The 14,602-nt window shown below is 33.8% G+C and overlaps 1 protein-coding gene across 1 annotated transcript in view; it reads right to left on the bottom strand.

Annotated features, from left to right (window-relative positions):
- The window catches only part of LOC137405824 (uncharacterized), a 46,790-nt gene extending 34,564 nt beyond the window's left edge, over positions 1 to 12,226 (bottom strand). The window contains exons 1-6 of the mRNA XM_068092241.1: positions 12,140 to 12,226; positions 9,994 to 10,204; positions 8,343 to 8,480; positions 7,221 to 7,367; positions 3,651 to 3,800; positions 3,085 to 3,228 (exon numbers count right to left, since the gene is read on the bottom strand). Coding sequence (XP_067948342.1) covers positions 3,085 to 3,228; positions 3,651 to 3,800; positions 7,221 to 7,367; positions 8,343 to 8,480; positions 9,994 to 10,204; positions 12,140 to 12,170 — 821 coding nt within the window. The 5' untranslated portion in view covers positions 12,171 to 12,226. The remainder of the gene's footprint in view (positions 1 to 3,084; positions 3,229 to 3,650; positions 3,801 to 7,220; positions 7,368 to 8,342; positions 8,481 to 9,993; positions 10,205 to 12,139) is intronic.
- Between the last annotated feature and the right edge of the window lie 2,376 nt (positions 12,227 to 14,602).

The following is a 14,602-nucleotide window of genomic DNA, read 5'->3' as shown; positions in this document are numbered from 1 at the left end:
GACTAGGTGAATGCCCAGCATTGCATGGGGAATAAAAAAATTTTTGCGCAGAAAATTTATTTTTAACTAACGTATACAACATTCACCATTTAAAGTTTTAAATGGAGGTGTTTATTTCTGTGTGCTGTAAGTTTTACTAAGTTGATGCTATATATACATATACTAGCTGTGCTTACCGGCGTTGCCCGAGTGTTAAAAATCAGCTTATAAACTAACTAAGCTAGTAAGCTTACTAATTCTAAGCTAGTAAGCTAGTACATTGTTGTCCAGCTACAGCTATTCTATTAATAGCTATAGCTGGAATGACAGAAAGACGACAGACAGACGATAGACATACTTTGAGAAATGTATATATAGATTTATAGCATTTCAGGAATTCTGGGCGTGTATTTTTCTTCCTGTAAAGTTTTTTTCCAGTGTGTCAGATGAAGCATGAAGAGTGGATATGTTAAGCCATAACTGCCATGAACAGCTTTCATTGTTTTTTCATAGGTAAATCAGACACACTGATTCTGATTTTGTACTCAAATTAAAGATTGGTCCCACTAACTTTCAAAGTAATTTTTGTTTTTTGAAGGCATTTTTTACAGCAATTCAATACCGGTGTCGCAAACGACACAATCGACACAACAAGCCCCGCCCATAAATATGAGACGTAGCCTAGCTTTTTAGGGACAGAAGTTGGGGATGTTCAGTCCGATCTAGAATTATAGAGATGAGTGTCTTAAAACCCATTATTCTCTAAATCCCGTCTTCAAAATAATCTGTCTTTTCTGACAGGTAGATAAGCTATTTAACATTGCTTGTTGCCTGTTACAAGATGTTTAACAGGCTGAACACTGAAAAAAATGAGCTCAAAAAACCGTGATAACATCGCTAGCTTGTGATAGAATCGCACTTTTTGAGCTCATTTTTTTCGGTCGACTGCCCATTAAACACCCTGTAACAAGCTACAAGCAATGTTAAATAGGCTTATTTACCTTTCAGAAAAAACTGAAACTATTTTGAAGGCTGAATTTAGAGAATAATGGGTTTTAAGACACTCATCTCTATAATTTTAGATCAGATTAAACATCCCTAACTTTCATCCCTAACAAGCTAGGTTACGTCACATTTTTATAGGTGAGGTTTGTTGTGTCGATTGTGTCATTTGTGACACCGCTATTGGATCGCTGTAAAAAAGCCTTCAAAAACAAAAATTACTTTGAAAGCTAGTGCACCAATCTTTATTTTGAGTACAAAATCGGGATCAGCATGTCTGATTTACCTACAGAAAAACAATGAAAGCTGTTTGTGGCAGTTATGGTTCAACCGATCACCGTTAAAGGTTGGCAGGTGCAATAAGTATGTGCACAATTATTCCACTGAATAGCAATGAACGCCGCTTGGTGTAGCGATAAGTTTGCCTGTCTGCAGAACAGATAGTTCCGAGTTCAAATACGATGAGAAGTAGTTATGTGTGTGCGTATTTTATTGCTTTAACTGGACATACAAATGACAGGCACTAACATTAATGTATAGACTAAATGAACGCCCAAGTAATAAAAAGTCTTTACAGAGAAAAAAAATTTAATATATAACATTTGCTATATAACTTTTAAACTTCATAGCATGAGTAAAGTGCTTTGTGCAGTTCAAATGCATTAAAAGAAAAACATAAATAATGGTAAAGGTGTTTAAATGTGAAATAATTATCAAGTAATGGCTAGATAAAGTATGATTTGTTTCAATGGTTACAATGAAAAAGGAATTGATACCGACATAATTAAAAAGAACTGGTAAAACAGAATAAAAATAAGAAAAAGTACATAGAAGTGGGTCCATATAAACGGTTACTGTTGCTGCAGAAGCTATTCATCAAAATTTTGAACACGACGATACCGGTACCTCTCGATACTGGTACAAGCAGAAAAATGAGATATATCGAAATTAGATACATCAGTGCAACGCACCAGTATACTTAGCCTAGCCTAACTGAGAGAGCATGTAGAGGCAATTCGTACGTAAAAATGTCAATGTGAATATTTTTTAGTCGTAAAATTTCTAGCGACTTCCTTTTGTTGTAACCAGAAATTGGGGATTTAAATTGTTCCGTTACAGTTGCACTATAACGGAACATTTGAAGTTTAAATGGCACAATTGAAAATTACAAATACAGAAAAATGAATAATAGATTTTGAAATGACCTAAAAACTGTCAAAATAAGAGCAAAACAGACAGAAAACAAAAGCCCATCAAAAGACAAACTTTGAGATGTATATCTATATATAGATTTCCTCTTTGTGATTTCATTTGAGCTTTGCTAACGTAATCAATAGCTTTTTATAGCGCTCACTGCACTTTGTTTCTCTCAAAGTTAATATGCTCATCGGCTAAAATGCTTTAACAATTTAAATTGTTAATTAATGTAAGCAGAATTGTTAACTTTTGTAACTTTTTTGCACTCAAATTTTTATTCTTTGATTTTGGTTTCAAAAATGTGTAAATGGCTGATAGTATGATGGGTATATGACATAGTGTTGGCCGTAGGAAAAGTATGGCAAGCCCTTCAGCATTTTTTCTTGAAAAAGCTGATGCCAGATGATCTCTTCAAATTTGACTAGGCCAAGGTGACCAAAAGAATAACCTTTTACATCAATATCGCGAATCACAAAAAGCTATCACTGGCGTGGAACATCTTGGTAAAACATGACAAAATTTTCTAAAATGTTGAAAATTGGTGGTTAAAAGTGAATCGTTGTTACTCTACATTAATTTAGTCTAAACCATTAGAGCTTCCTATCTCTACGGTGTTCAAATAAATGTGAGCTGTTGCCAAAGTTACAATATACTTTTCAAAACTCCACATTTTTGTCCGACTGAAACATTTAACAAAATGGCAAATGTGCAAATCATAAATACCATGATTAAAATTTAAACTAGCAGTTATGTAAATAGCTACATGCTTTAAAAATATTTTCTTTTCAAACAACAAGAGTTATTTTCTACTAAACTTTTTAATGAAAAATTGTATTGAGTGGCAAAATGAGAAAATTGCTTTATTTAGGAAAAATATGCAGCTCATATGGAAGTAACTAAAATTACCTGCTGGGTAGCTCAGAGAGGTAACATGTGCTAAGGCTAAGCTCTCGTAAAGACTCTAATCCATCAAACTTGTCAGGAATTGTCTGCCCAAGCAGTTTGTTCCGAGTGAGAATCAGTTTGGTTAGCTTTGGAAGTTGCAGGACACTAGAATAGTTAAAAAAGCGGAAGTCACATTTTTTATATGCCATCAAACAACATATAAATTTGCAAACTCTTTACATAGATGAATGAAAAATAGCTTTTGCTACTAGCAACTGTTCTGTTTCGGTACAGAATATGAAAACAGTCAATCTAAGTCCATTAATAAATATCAATTATCTCATGATCTGTCACACACAATACATTTAAAACTATGTTTTATAATATGAACTACTCTCACACAGCTGTCATACCAGATGCTGCCCAAAATGTCTAATAGAAGATTTCTATTATTACGCCACCACAGTGATAGAATATGTATTCACCATACAGTCTGCAATGACAGTCTTCAGAAGCCTCTCTTTAAACTTTTCGGTTTGTAGACAGATAATTGATTATAACATAGACTAAAGTTAAGACAAACTTACCTTTCCGGAACGAAAGGGAGTTTACACTCAGTCAGGTTAAGTTCAGCTAGGTTTTCCAACTGGTTGAACACAGACAACGTTTTTTCATTCTCTAAATTGAGGTGAGTACTATACATGTTCAATCTCTCCAATACTTTGAGGTTCCCTAAACTGAAAAAAAAGTTGTACCAAACTTATTAAAAGTAACGATCATTTATTTTAATTTTTAATAACTAGATTAGCAGCATTAGTTCTAGCAGAAAAACTGTCAGCGTTAGCTTGCAGAATGAGTTAGGCGATTTCTTCGAAATCTCAATCTCATTGCAGCAACATTCTTTCACTATTATTATTTATGTTTTTACTCATAAACATAGTCAGGCAATTTTTTTATCACAACTATGGTAGATTGACAAATTAGATCCATTTAGAGGATGAATTTGATTTTGGTTCTATATGTTATCATATACGTATATTATGATATATTTATATAAGTGTTTGTAAGCTGACAATGTTAGTATTACACAGTGATTTATAACAGTTGATGTAATCAGACTACATGTGGTCTTTTCTTATATTATTTGTAAACTTGTATTTTACTGTTTCTCTATTCATACTGTTCATTGCTACTTTTTATCAGTTGTAAAATTGTAGTTCAGTCGCTGTTAATACATAATAATCAATAGCATTAGTTAACTCAATAGAGTGAGTAGTTGCTTATTGTTCTAACTACATAAACATTTGTAGTTTAGCAGCTTGTGACAGGATGCTCTTTAAATAATTAAATATTATAGATGAAACCTGTATTACTCCAGAACTCATCAAGTAGTAGCATCTTCAGAATTAGCGGTCAGAACAGAATAATTACGCAATGACTAGCAAATACAAATATTTTTCTATTGCATAATTGCTATTAAGTTGCTCTATTTTTTCATTGTAAAGGTCACTGTAAGGTCAGTGATAGTAAGTTATCTGCTCCTGTTAAGTTTTAAGATGAAATATTAGAACCATTGTTATTTATCTACACAGAATTAAATAGTCCCACGAACAAACGAGCGGAACGAATGTTTGAGAGTTTTTATGATAAATGCATGTGCACACAACTTACGAAAATTATTCATCAAAAATGGCGAAACCCTTGCATCGAAATCTCATCAACAAATTTAACCATTTTTTTGTAGATTCGTTAAAGTATAATAGCGATACAAAACACATACAAACCTATTTAAACATGTTACCAAGTCTTTGAAAGGTTACCGCAAAATCATAAAACTAACCCATCTCATCGGATTATACATAAATAGACAGATTAATTTGGCCGAAAATCGTTATTAAAACTGGCCAAGCCTTACTTTTATCAACATTAAGACCGACAAACAAAACGCCGAGCGACAGAAAAGAGAACAATTAAGTCGTGCACATTTCACGAAAAAATAACGTGCACATTTCACCAGTCTATAGCATTGTCCAATTGGCGACGGTTTCTGTAATTAACGTAGAAGTATAGAAATTGTTTCTTTTTTTGCCGATTTCAAAGTAACTGACATTTTGGAAACTTTTGAGTACTTTGGTATTTTAACTGATGTCCAAAGCAGTGAAAGTAAAGGAAATGACGATGATATTTTTTTCTAACGATTCTAATGAGATTATTACAATATTTAATTATAAGTTTGGATATTCTTCTTGATATTGTTAGCTATGACGTTTTGAAATGTAAACAAAATTGTGCATTGGTTTTCTATTATTACTGTGTTAATAATATTGGTTATTCTAATAATATCAGTGCATTTTACTTCTAATATTGCATTTCTCCTATTGCAGGGGAGAGATACAAACATATAATCTTTTCATTTCATTATTGCTGTTTGTCATGACCAAACACTTTTTTAAATATATTTTCTAAAAATTTATATAAATGTCACAACTTCTTGATATTGTTAGCTATGACGTTTTGAAATGTAAAGAAATTGTGCATTGGTTTTATATTATTACTATATTAATAATATTGGTTATTCTAATAATATCAGTGCATTTTACTTCTAATATTGGCCAATATTGCATTTCTCCTATTGCAGAGGGAGAGATATAAACATATAATCTTTTCCTTTCATTATTGCTGTTTGTTGTATATAATAACACCCACACCCAGTACATTACAGCTACCATTGCAGTTATCCTATTGCACTGCAGTGCCATTTGACTGCTAATATTGCATTTCTCAACCATCAGTACCCTTTCTTTTTTCCAATATCACTATGGTTGTGGGCTGTATGACAGTGGAATTTCTAGTGATAGTTTATAGAATAGTGTGAGTTTATGTGTTGTATTTACAAACCTAGTACTGATCATAGATACCAGATATTAAATATTATATAAATCAGAATGGAATGTTAGTAATTCATTAATCTTAATATTGAATATTAGCACTGAATTAGCATTTTTTATTTGATATTGACTTATGGTAGTGAATATTAGCAAAGTTCACATTGACTGCTGGTATGAAATATTAAGTATTACAATGCTATCGATGCTGAGTATTGGAAAAACCAGATGTCGATATTGGCCATCAATATCAGAATTGGGATATTGTAAGTTGATATTATGAGTTATTCCCATAGAGTCAGTATTGAGTATTGTCTAAAAATCAGGACTTAGCTGTACATGTATAGTCCCTATAGATGTACATGTATAGTCCCTATAGATGTACATGTATAGTCCCTATAGATGTACATGTAGTTTTATTATTCCACTTTGCTTTTGTTTCTGATAATTTTATTATGTTGTTTACGAATATACCAGCTGAATGCCCTGCATTGCGCAGATAATAAAAACAGCTTATGAACCTTACAATACCTTACCTACTACATTACCTTTACACTACAACAGTTTCATTACCTGCAACTGTTTATAAGCTGTTTTGAATACCCGTGTAACCCCGGGAATTCATCTAGTCTTTACTATAAAAAGAGCTGTGAGGCCAGCTGGTAATTGTTGAGTGTGGCACAATTTTGTCATGCATATTTTAAACGATGTAATGAACATCTTCACTATTATTAATCGTTACATTCAGTTGGATGCGTAGTCTAATGGGTTGACTCACTTATCTGCACACCTAAAGGTTTTGAGTTCAAATCCTTTATGAAGTGTATTTTTCATACCTAAAACTTTATTCACTATAAATGACAAACAAATGACAGAGGACAGACAAACGATGAGATTTATATACATAGATAGCATTGTTTGCTGTGACTACTATGCAGTTTCTTGGAATTTACTCTGTACGTGACCAATGAATTTCTCATGATTACGCGATTGACAAAGATTGCCCATGTCTATTCAGGAATTTTCTAGAATTGTGCTCTCGTTTATAATCAGGCAATGTTCTGCTGTAGAATCAATATTATTTTAGAAGTTATTCAATTAAATAAAGCTAGTTATATTCTAATGACAGATCAACCTTGTTCATCTTATCACCTTGTTCATCTTATCGACCTTATCTTATCGACATTGTTCATCTTATCGACTATGTGACTAGTATCAACCGTTAAGCCTGTTTGCTAATTTCTAATCTGGACGTTTTCCAATTTTTCCTACCTTTGTGGCAGCCGTTTGATATCACAGTCTGTAATACTGAGTTCTGTCAACGAACGTGTAGCTGCTAGGAGGTGTCCCAAGGACTCATCTGTTTTGAAGTCTGAGCATTCTAAATGGAGCTTCTTGAGTAAGTTCAATTCTGAAAAGCTGGAAAAGATAAAATGGTCAAAAGATAAAATGGTCAAAAGATAAAATGGTCAAAAGATAAAATGGTCAAAAGATAAAATGGTCCAAAAATAAAATCATCAAAAGATAAATGATCAAAACCAATTATTAAAGTAATTTTGTAAGGTTCTGCTTGTCTCTGTTAAATTTCCTAATTTGATAGTTCACTTCACAATCTAGACACCCTGTATGATTCAATGCTCCTGCCCAGATTGAATGGCAGTTGATCGGTTGATCTTGGATGGTCTGTGAGTGTTATGTGGTCTGTATGACTTGCCATAGTGTTATACATTTGATTAGGTGTGCTTGAAGTCATTTTTGTCAGTCTTTGAGCCAACAACATGTAGTTTATCAGCTCTTTTTTCAATGCTGATACTTTCTTTTATTTGTATATAAGTTTCATCATTACGCCAATGTCATATACATACATATATATACATACATGTATATAATCAAGAGTTGACCAAAAGGGGAATCACATACTATTTAGCAATTTCTTGGATGTGCTATTAAGGTAAATGTTATATCTTTTATGTGTTTTATTTTATATGTTACCAATGGCTTCACAGATGACCAAATGTATAATTAACATACTTTCAGTAACCTTTCATCGACAATCAAATTATTGTTTTATTGTAGTTTCACGGTGTTGACAAGCATAAATAATAAATTTGAATAAAATATACACTATGCCTCATTACCTGTATGTGACGACATAGCTATGAACCTCCAATTTTTTTTGACAATTTTGTGGTTTTGGTTTTCAGTTTTTGACGAACTCCCATAGACTCTTTTCAAGAATAAACGTTGTAATTGCAAAATAATCACAAATTTTTTTTTAAGGAGAGAGAAAGGATTAGAAATTGAATGATAATCAGTCAGTTAGAAAAGACTTTTATACAAAGCAGTTAGCTAAATCAAATAAAACTTGTAATGTAAAATGTGGGAACAACTCACATCTTCTCAATCTTCAGTCTACACCTGATCATATTCAGCTCGAGCAGCGATTCAGGAAGCTTCTGAAGCCCGGTGGAAAAATCTCCATCGACTATAGTTAGAGTCTGAAGATTCCCTTTAGCCAATAAATCCAATAGCCTGCATTTGAGAAAATCCGGTACAACAACAGTAAAAAAAACTTACCCTTAGCTTGTTTGAAGTATATCCTAGGGCGCATTTTAAGAACCGCATTTTTTGTTTTCACAAATACTTTGTATCAGCTACATTTACTGCTTTATTATAATTTTTAAAAGTTTTAATTGCTTTAACTATATGTTTGTGTCAATTCTGAACGAAATGTCTCTGATGCTTTGTTCGAGAGCATACCAGTAAAAAATTGGTTTACATTGATGACATCTCAAATAACATAGGCCTATTAACTATACGTGTAGTTAATAGGTCTATGTCAAATAATTTCACAATAATCTCAAACATCTCATTATTGACAAAGTTAAAATCTTTTAAGTTGCTCTGGTGTTTAGAAAAGTTTTTTGTACAGCCAATGGTTTTGCTGCTAACAACTATGCCTCACGTTACACTTTAGCTAGATAATGCAGTTGGTAAACTTGATACTGGTTTGCATATCTGTAAATGCAGTCAAAATTCCTCAAAGTTGTTCAGTTCCCAGAGCCTAAGAAATATGGTATTTTAAAGCAAACATTCATGTGAGAAAGAATTCTATTTTGCTTAATTTATTCCTTAGCTCAAAGACAAATATATATGTTTTAAGTATTTGCGTATAAACTTGGTAAAAATTTATACGAAAAAACATCAATTTTTTAACAAAAATAAAAATGACTTACTAAACTACATCAACAAAATTCAGCAGTAGGTTTTTATTGGTGTTCTACCTTAGAGATACGTGAATGGAAGCACAGGTTAGGTGATACTCAGGTTTAGAGGTAGTGATGAATATGTATAGTATATACTCACTCTAACTTAGACCAGCTGAACTCTAAACTAGCTTTATATATTACTTTGTTATTTATACTATACTTTTAAATTTTACTAGCATCTTCACTCTCACAGAACTGTTCCATGAAATGTGAAAGTCATAGGGTAAAAATTACTCAGGTTTTATTCTACATAACTTGTTGAACAGTTCAGATATTTGACAGTATTTCTATTTGCAGCAATATGAGCAATATCCTTTTTGTTTTATTTACAAAACTATCTACTGAAACAAACGAAAAGACAAATAGTTACGACGGCTCATTGCATCAAAGCAATTGAAGTTTGTAACAAGTGGTCAAATGATTCTGAATTCACGAAATAAACTTCACTACAGGTACTTCCTGTGTTAATGTTGCTCGGTTCCATTTATATTTGTTACCAAACTAGCGCGATCGAGTATGACGATGAGGCACTAGAGAGAAAAAGTACATTCACTTAAAATTCATTGTCTAACCAAGTGGAAGCTTCTGTTACACTTAGCTGAACATAATCGAACATGACGAAAACCAGTCGTTACAAGCTTTCATGCTTCGGTAACTCTGGCAGAGTTTTTTGACGTTGGAAGCGTCATTTCGTCTGCTATGCTACTGTCCTTACCACTACTTGCAAACAGTTATTTCTCAAAAAGAATCAAACTGAAATGAACAAAAGAACTTACTTTTGCACTAGGGTAGATGATTCAATGCATTTCAGTTCAAGCTTTTCAAGGTGAGATAGGTCAACGTCGAGCATTTCAGCAGTAACATTCTTTTCTATTGCAAGCCAGACCATAGGTCGATCATAGTCCTGCAGTGACTCCTTAAGACTCATCCCTGTCTGGAGCTCCACTGGCTCGGCCATGTCAGCGTTTCTCCATCGTAGACAGTATACTGCTCCAACACAATAAGAAGTAAATTTTAGTGGAAAAGATGCCAAACTCCTAATAATCACCTTACAAAGTCTATCGGCAATTCCGGACTCTAAAGTTCTCAAGATCTGGTCTTGCCACTTAAAACTTACTTGCAGTAAGCTCGGCGTTGTCAGTGATTGATTTTATTTTCAATCATATAGTTCACAGCACTTTAAAGTAAATTTCCACACTTTTTCATGACAACAACCCATAGAGGAATTCATGAACACTGCCATAGAAGGCAATTTTCCTTAATACCTGCAAAGGCGCATTCTTGAGCTTTTAATCATAGAGGTGTTTAAGGGGCTGGTTCTCAGAAGCCAGACAGAGTGTTGAAACCAAATATTTTTGGCGACCTGTTGGAAGGCATGGGGCATATGCATACAATATTCAAATGAAATTTTAATGTTAAGTGTTATTTTGAACAATATTTATTAATTTTGAAATGCTAAAAGTCATAATAGTGTTTACGCAGACTAATAGACACAATGACAATGTGAAATTCATTAATATAGGTTAGGAAAATAAAACTTGTTAAAATTCTACAGAAAGACAATTTGAGAGATGCGCTTTTATGCCTTATTAAAGTAAATAAGTCTTTTATAAAAAAAAGATAAAATGAAAAAGAAATAGTAAACTAAAATATATTTTATTTGTTTTTTATTGTTAGTTTTAGTAAATATTTCAAAATAAATACTTTATACTCCTAGGTTATCAGAAAGTAGTCTGTCTGAAACGTGGAGTTTTTCCCATAATACATGTAAATAAGCGTCTATCGATCAACTACCTAAAGGTGCAAGCACACTAGGCGATTTTATCGCGTGTCATGAGGAGTGCAGAGATATTGCTGGCATGTGCCTAAACACACTTGAGCTATTCACCAGCAAACGATAACGCGGGCACGCTCACAAACTGCCAATAAAATTTCATATCATTAGTTTCTTCGGAGCTGTTAATAAATTTAAGTCAATATGTCAGCAATATAAACAACTTCCGCTTTTGATATTAGGCCTATCTCGTTTTACCAGATTGTTCTTACAGATTGTTTTTACAGATTGTTCACTACAAGAAGACCAGAAAAAAAAGATTATTGTATTTTTAACAGTAACGTTTTACGATTTTTATATATAGTTTACTTCATAGTAGCTTTTATTTTTAATATAGTAACTATTTACTATTCCCAAGGTGGTCAACCTGCGCAACTGCGCAATTGCGCAATTGCTGCAACAATTGACTCCTAAATGTTGGTTTTCAACTGGGTTTCTTCGTAATTTTTGTGTGTTATGTCCTACAGGACTGGGCGTGCTCTTATTAAATCTATGAACAATTCAGTGTTCGTTTGGATGATGTTTCAGTCGTAGCAAAATATTGTTGTCGTACGTTGGTGAACATATCAATACGAAAAATTTATCAGCCATAGAATTGCATTCTGGAACAACCAACCAATCAAAATGCATCTCGGGCGCGATAAAGTTGTGATAAATAATGTCAAGCGTTATCGCTCTGCATGAGCTTGCTGAGCCAGTTTTAGTGCAAGTTAGCGCCACGCAGCGCGCTATCGTACTAAATATCGCCTAGTGTGTTTTCATCTTAACGCTCACTCACAACACTAAACCAGTTACCTACATTTACTTCCAAATCGAAACTCTGTGTGAAAACTGCTTTACAACAGTATATTAACAACCTAAAAGCACCGCATTTAAAGACGAAGTTGTTTCCTCACGATGACAAATATTTGGTCATGTTGAAAAAGTTTGTACCCTCTACCTATTCAAAATATTCAAAATATTATAGCCGTCCTCCAGAACAGCATGCACACTAGCCTCAAAGCCGATTTAACTTATGATACTTTATGACCTTAACTTATGATATTTTATGACCTTAACTTATGATACTTTATGATTGGTACACTAACCTTGAGTTGACACGCTTTTGGTGTCAGCCATTTCTCTGTCAATTCTGCTTGGCAGCACAAGTAATTCAAAAGCCAAGAGAGACAGCTGACCTTGTAAAAGAAATAAGTGCCCAAATATAGTGTACCATTGTGGATATATACTGTCCAGATATGCTTAACTACGCAACATCGTCATCAGTGTGATTATATGATTATAATCTTAGGCTTATAGTAATGGGCAGATGACTCCTGGAGTCAGACATTATTGAAAGAAGCACTCATATAAAGGTCATCTGCGAACTAAGCAGCTACTCAGATGATTTGAAACACCTTGTTCTAGAATGCCTTGTTGTAGAACGTATAAACAAAGAATGGAAAGTTGACAAAGAAGGAGTTGGGAAAGAAAAGTAGTAGCCAACTCTTTGTATCACAAAATCGTTTGACCTGAACTTTAGTCCAAGCACGTGCATTGGTTTACAAAATCGCTCAACTGGAACACGTAAGGACACACTTAGGAATTCTCCTATTGAATGTGCGATTAGACTCAGACTAGTAGCATAGTGGTTGTCACTTATCAGCCAAATCTAACTTACATGTAGGTTTTGTCAGTGAACACAAATGTGAATAAGTTTTGACAGTTTATCGATGCTGACATTCCTTTGACATGCCAGCTCCTCGACCTTAATCTACTTGCTGTTTTATTACACATCTTAAAATAACCTCTGTCTTTGCTGTTAACCTATCTAAATATAATTACAGCAAAAGCTTTATACCCACAGCGGTGGCTCAGGATAGGGGAACCTTGAAAGCTATTAGGCTAACTAGAAAATGCAATATAGCTGTCGTGAGAGCATACAATTTTTGTCCTAGATGAAAGTTATAAGGAAAAAACGGGAAACGCAAACTTATGCCTTACATTTTTGTTAAAATTGAGATTGAACGATCTGTTGTATGATGGGAGTTGTGGAGCCCAGGCTACAGTGATATCTGAGGTCATGGCAGTTGCAAGTTGTCACTGCAGTTACGCTAAGTTGGTGAAGCCAGCAAATTAAGCAGTAAATCAGTATATGAGCGGAACGGGGAAACAGGCGTTCCTTGAGGGTAGTAGGCCTACATGTACAAAATGTAAGTAACTTCTCTCCATAGAAAACACTCCTCTGCAGCTGGCCTAGGTAACTAGCATGAACAAAATTTCATACAGTAAGTCATCAGCTTACGATCTATGTGACATACATGTATGTTCACCCAACTTTACAACCACTTCTGTGGGAAAGTCTGACAGCTCGGTGCGAGGTGTAGCAAAAGCCATGCTTCATTATTTTCGTTAAGGTTTTTGTTATTTTTTTGTAAGGGCGGATTTTTTCTACCACACGATATCGTCAAAAATTTCCCTCAAGATTAAAATTTGGCCATTTGTGTATTGATTATATACATTATTAAGAGATATACGTTGCTTGCCATGACGAGGTCAGCGCTATCCATTACGGTAAAAACGGATTTGCAAACAGATAAGTGATAAGATTTTAGTTACAAGGTTGAAGTTGACTAAAATACATACTAAAACTTCCTTCAAGTATGTGTTTAGTAGGCTACATTCATTTAAGTTAGATCAGAATCGCAAGAACATACAGAATCGACTTCCGTCCGAATTGTCTTACGACCAGCTGAAACCAAATGCGATCGTGAGCTGATGACTTGCTGTACATTAATACAATGATGGGGCAGCTTTTATTGGTTTTTAAAGTCAGGAAGTTTTTTGTCAATATGTCGCTTATTTGTAACAAGTTAATGCAATCATGCATAGGTAAAATATTCCAAATCATTTAAAATATAGGCAAATATTACTTGGTTAAACCAAGTTTGTTTATCAGAAAATTTATATACCAAAATTTGTAGCATGAAAACCAATGAATTCAGTAGTTTTGAAAAATTGAGTCTTGCAGCTAATGGACTTTTTCTACTTTGGTAGAAGTTGTTCAAAAAATGCTATCGAAGGCATCATTGGAGAACTAGATAAATGTGACTGAATAAAGTTTTAAAAAAGGCTGACTATATTGTTCTACATAGTTTAACAAATATATTTCGCACCTGTTAAAAAAAAACTCCGCAAAAAATGTTCGTATCTGTATGTGCTCTAAAGCATGGAGACATACACTGTGCAAAACTGTGATATGGAACAAAAGGTAAGGCATGCTATGATTAAAAGATTTTTGAAGATTGTATCTGTAGGTAGCAAAATGTTGAAAGAACTCGGGAGCTTTTTAAATCCATCAGCTTATAGTACGTTCAGCTTACAGTACGTTCAGCTTATAGTACGTTCAGCTTACAGTACGTTCAACTTAGAGTACGTTCAGCTTACAGTACGTTCAGCTTACAGTACTTTCAACTTACAGTACGTACAGATTACAGTACGTTCAGCTTACAGTACATTCAGCTTACAGTATGTTCAGCTTACAGCACGTTCAGCTTACAGTACATTCAGCT

The sequence above is a fragment of the Watersipora subatra genome, chromosome 10, assembly GCF_963576615.1.
Source record: "Watersipora subatra chromosome 10, tzWatSuba1.1, whole genome shotgun sequence".
NCBI lineage: Eukaryota > Metazoa > Bryozoa > Gymnolaemata > Cheilostomatida > Watersiporidae > Watersipora > Watersipora subatra.
Note: the sequence above shows the minus strand (reverse complement) of the source record. Positions and strands in the feature narration are given on the sequence as shown.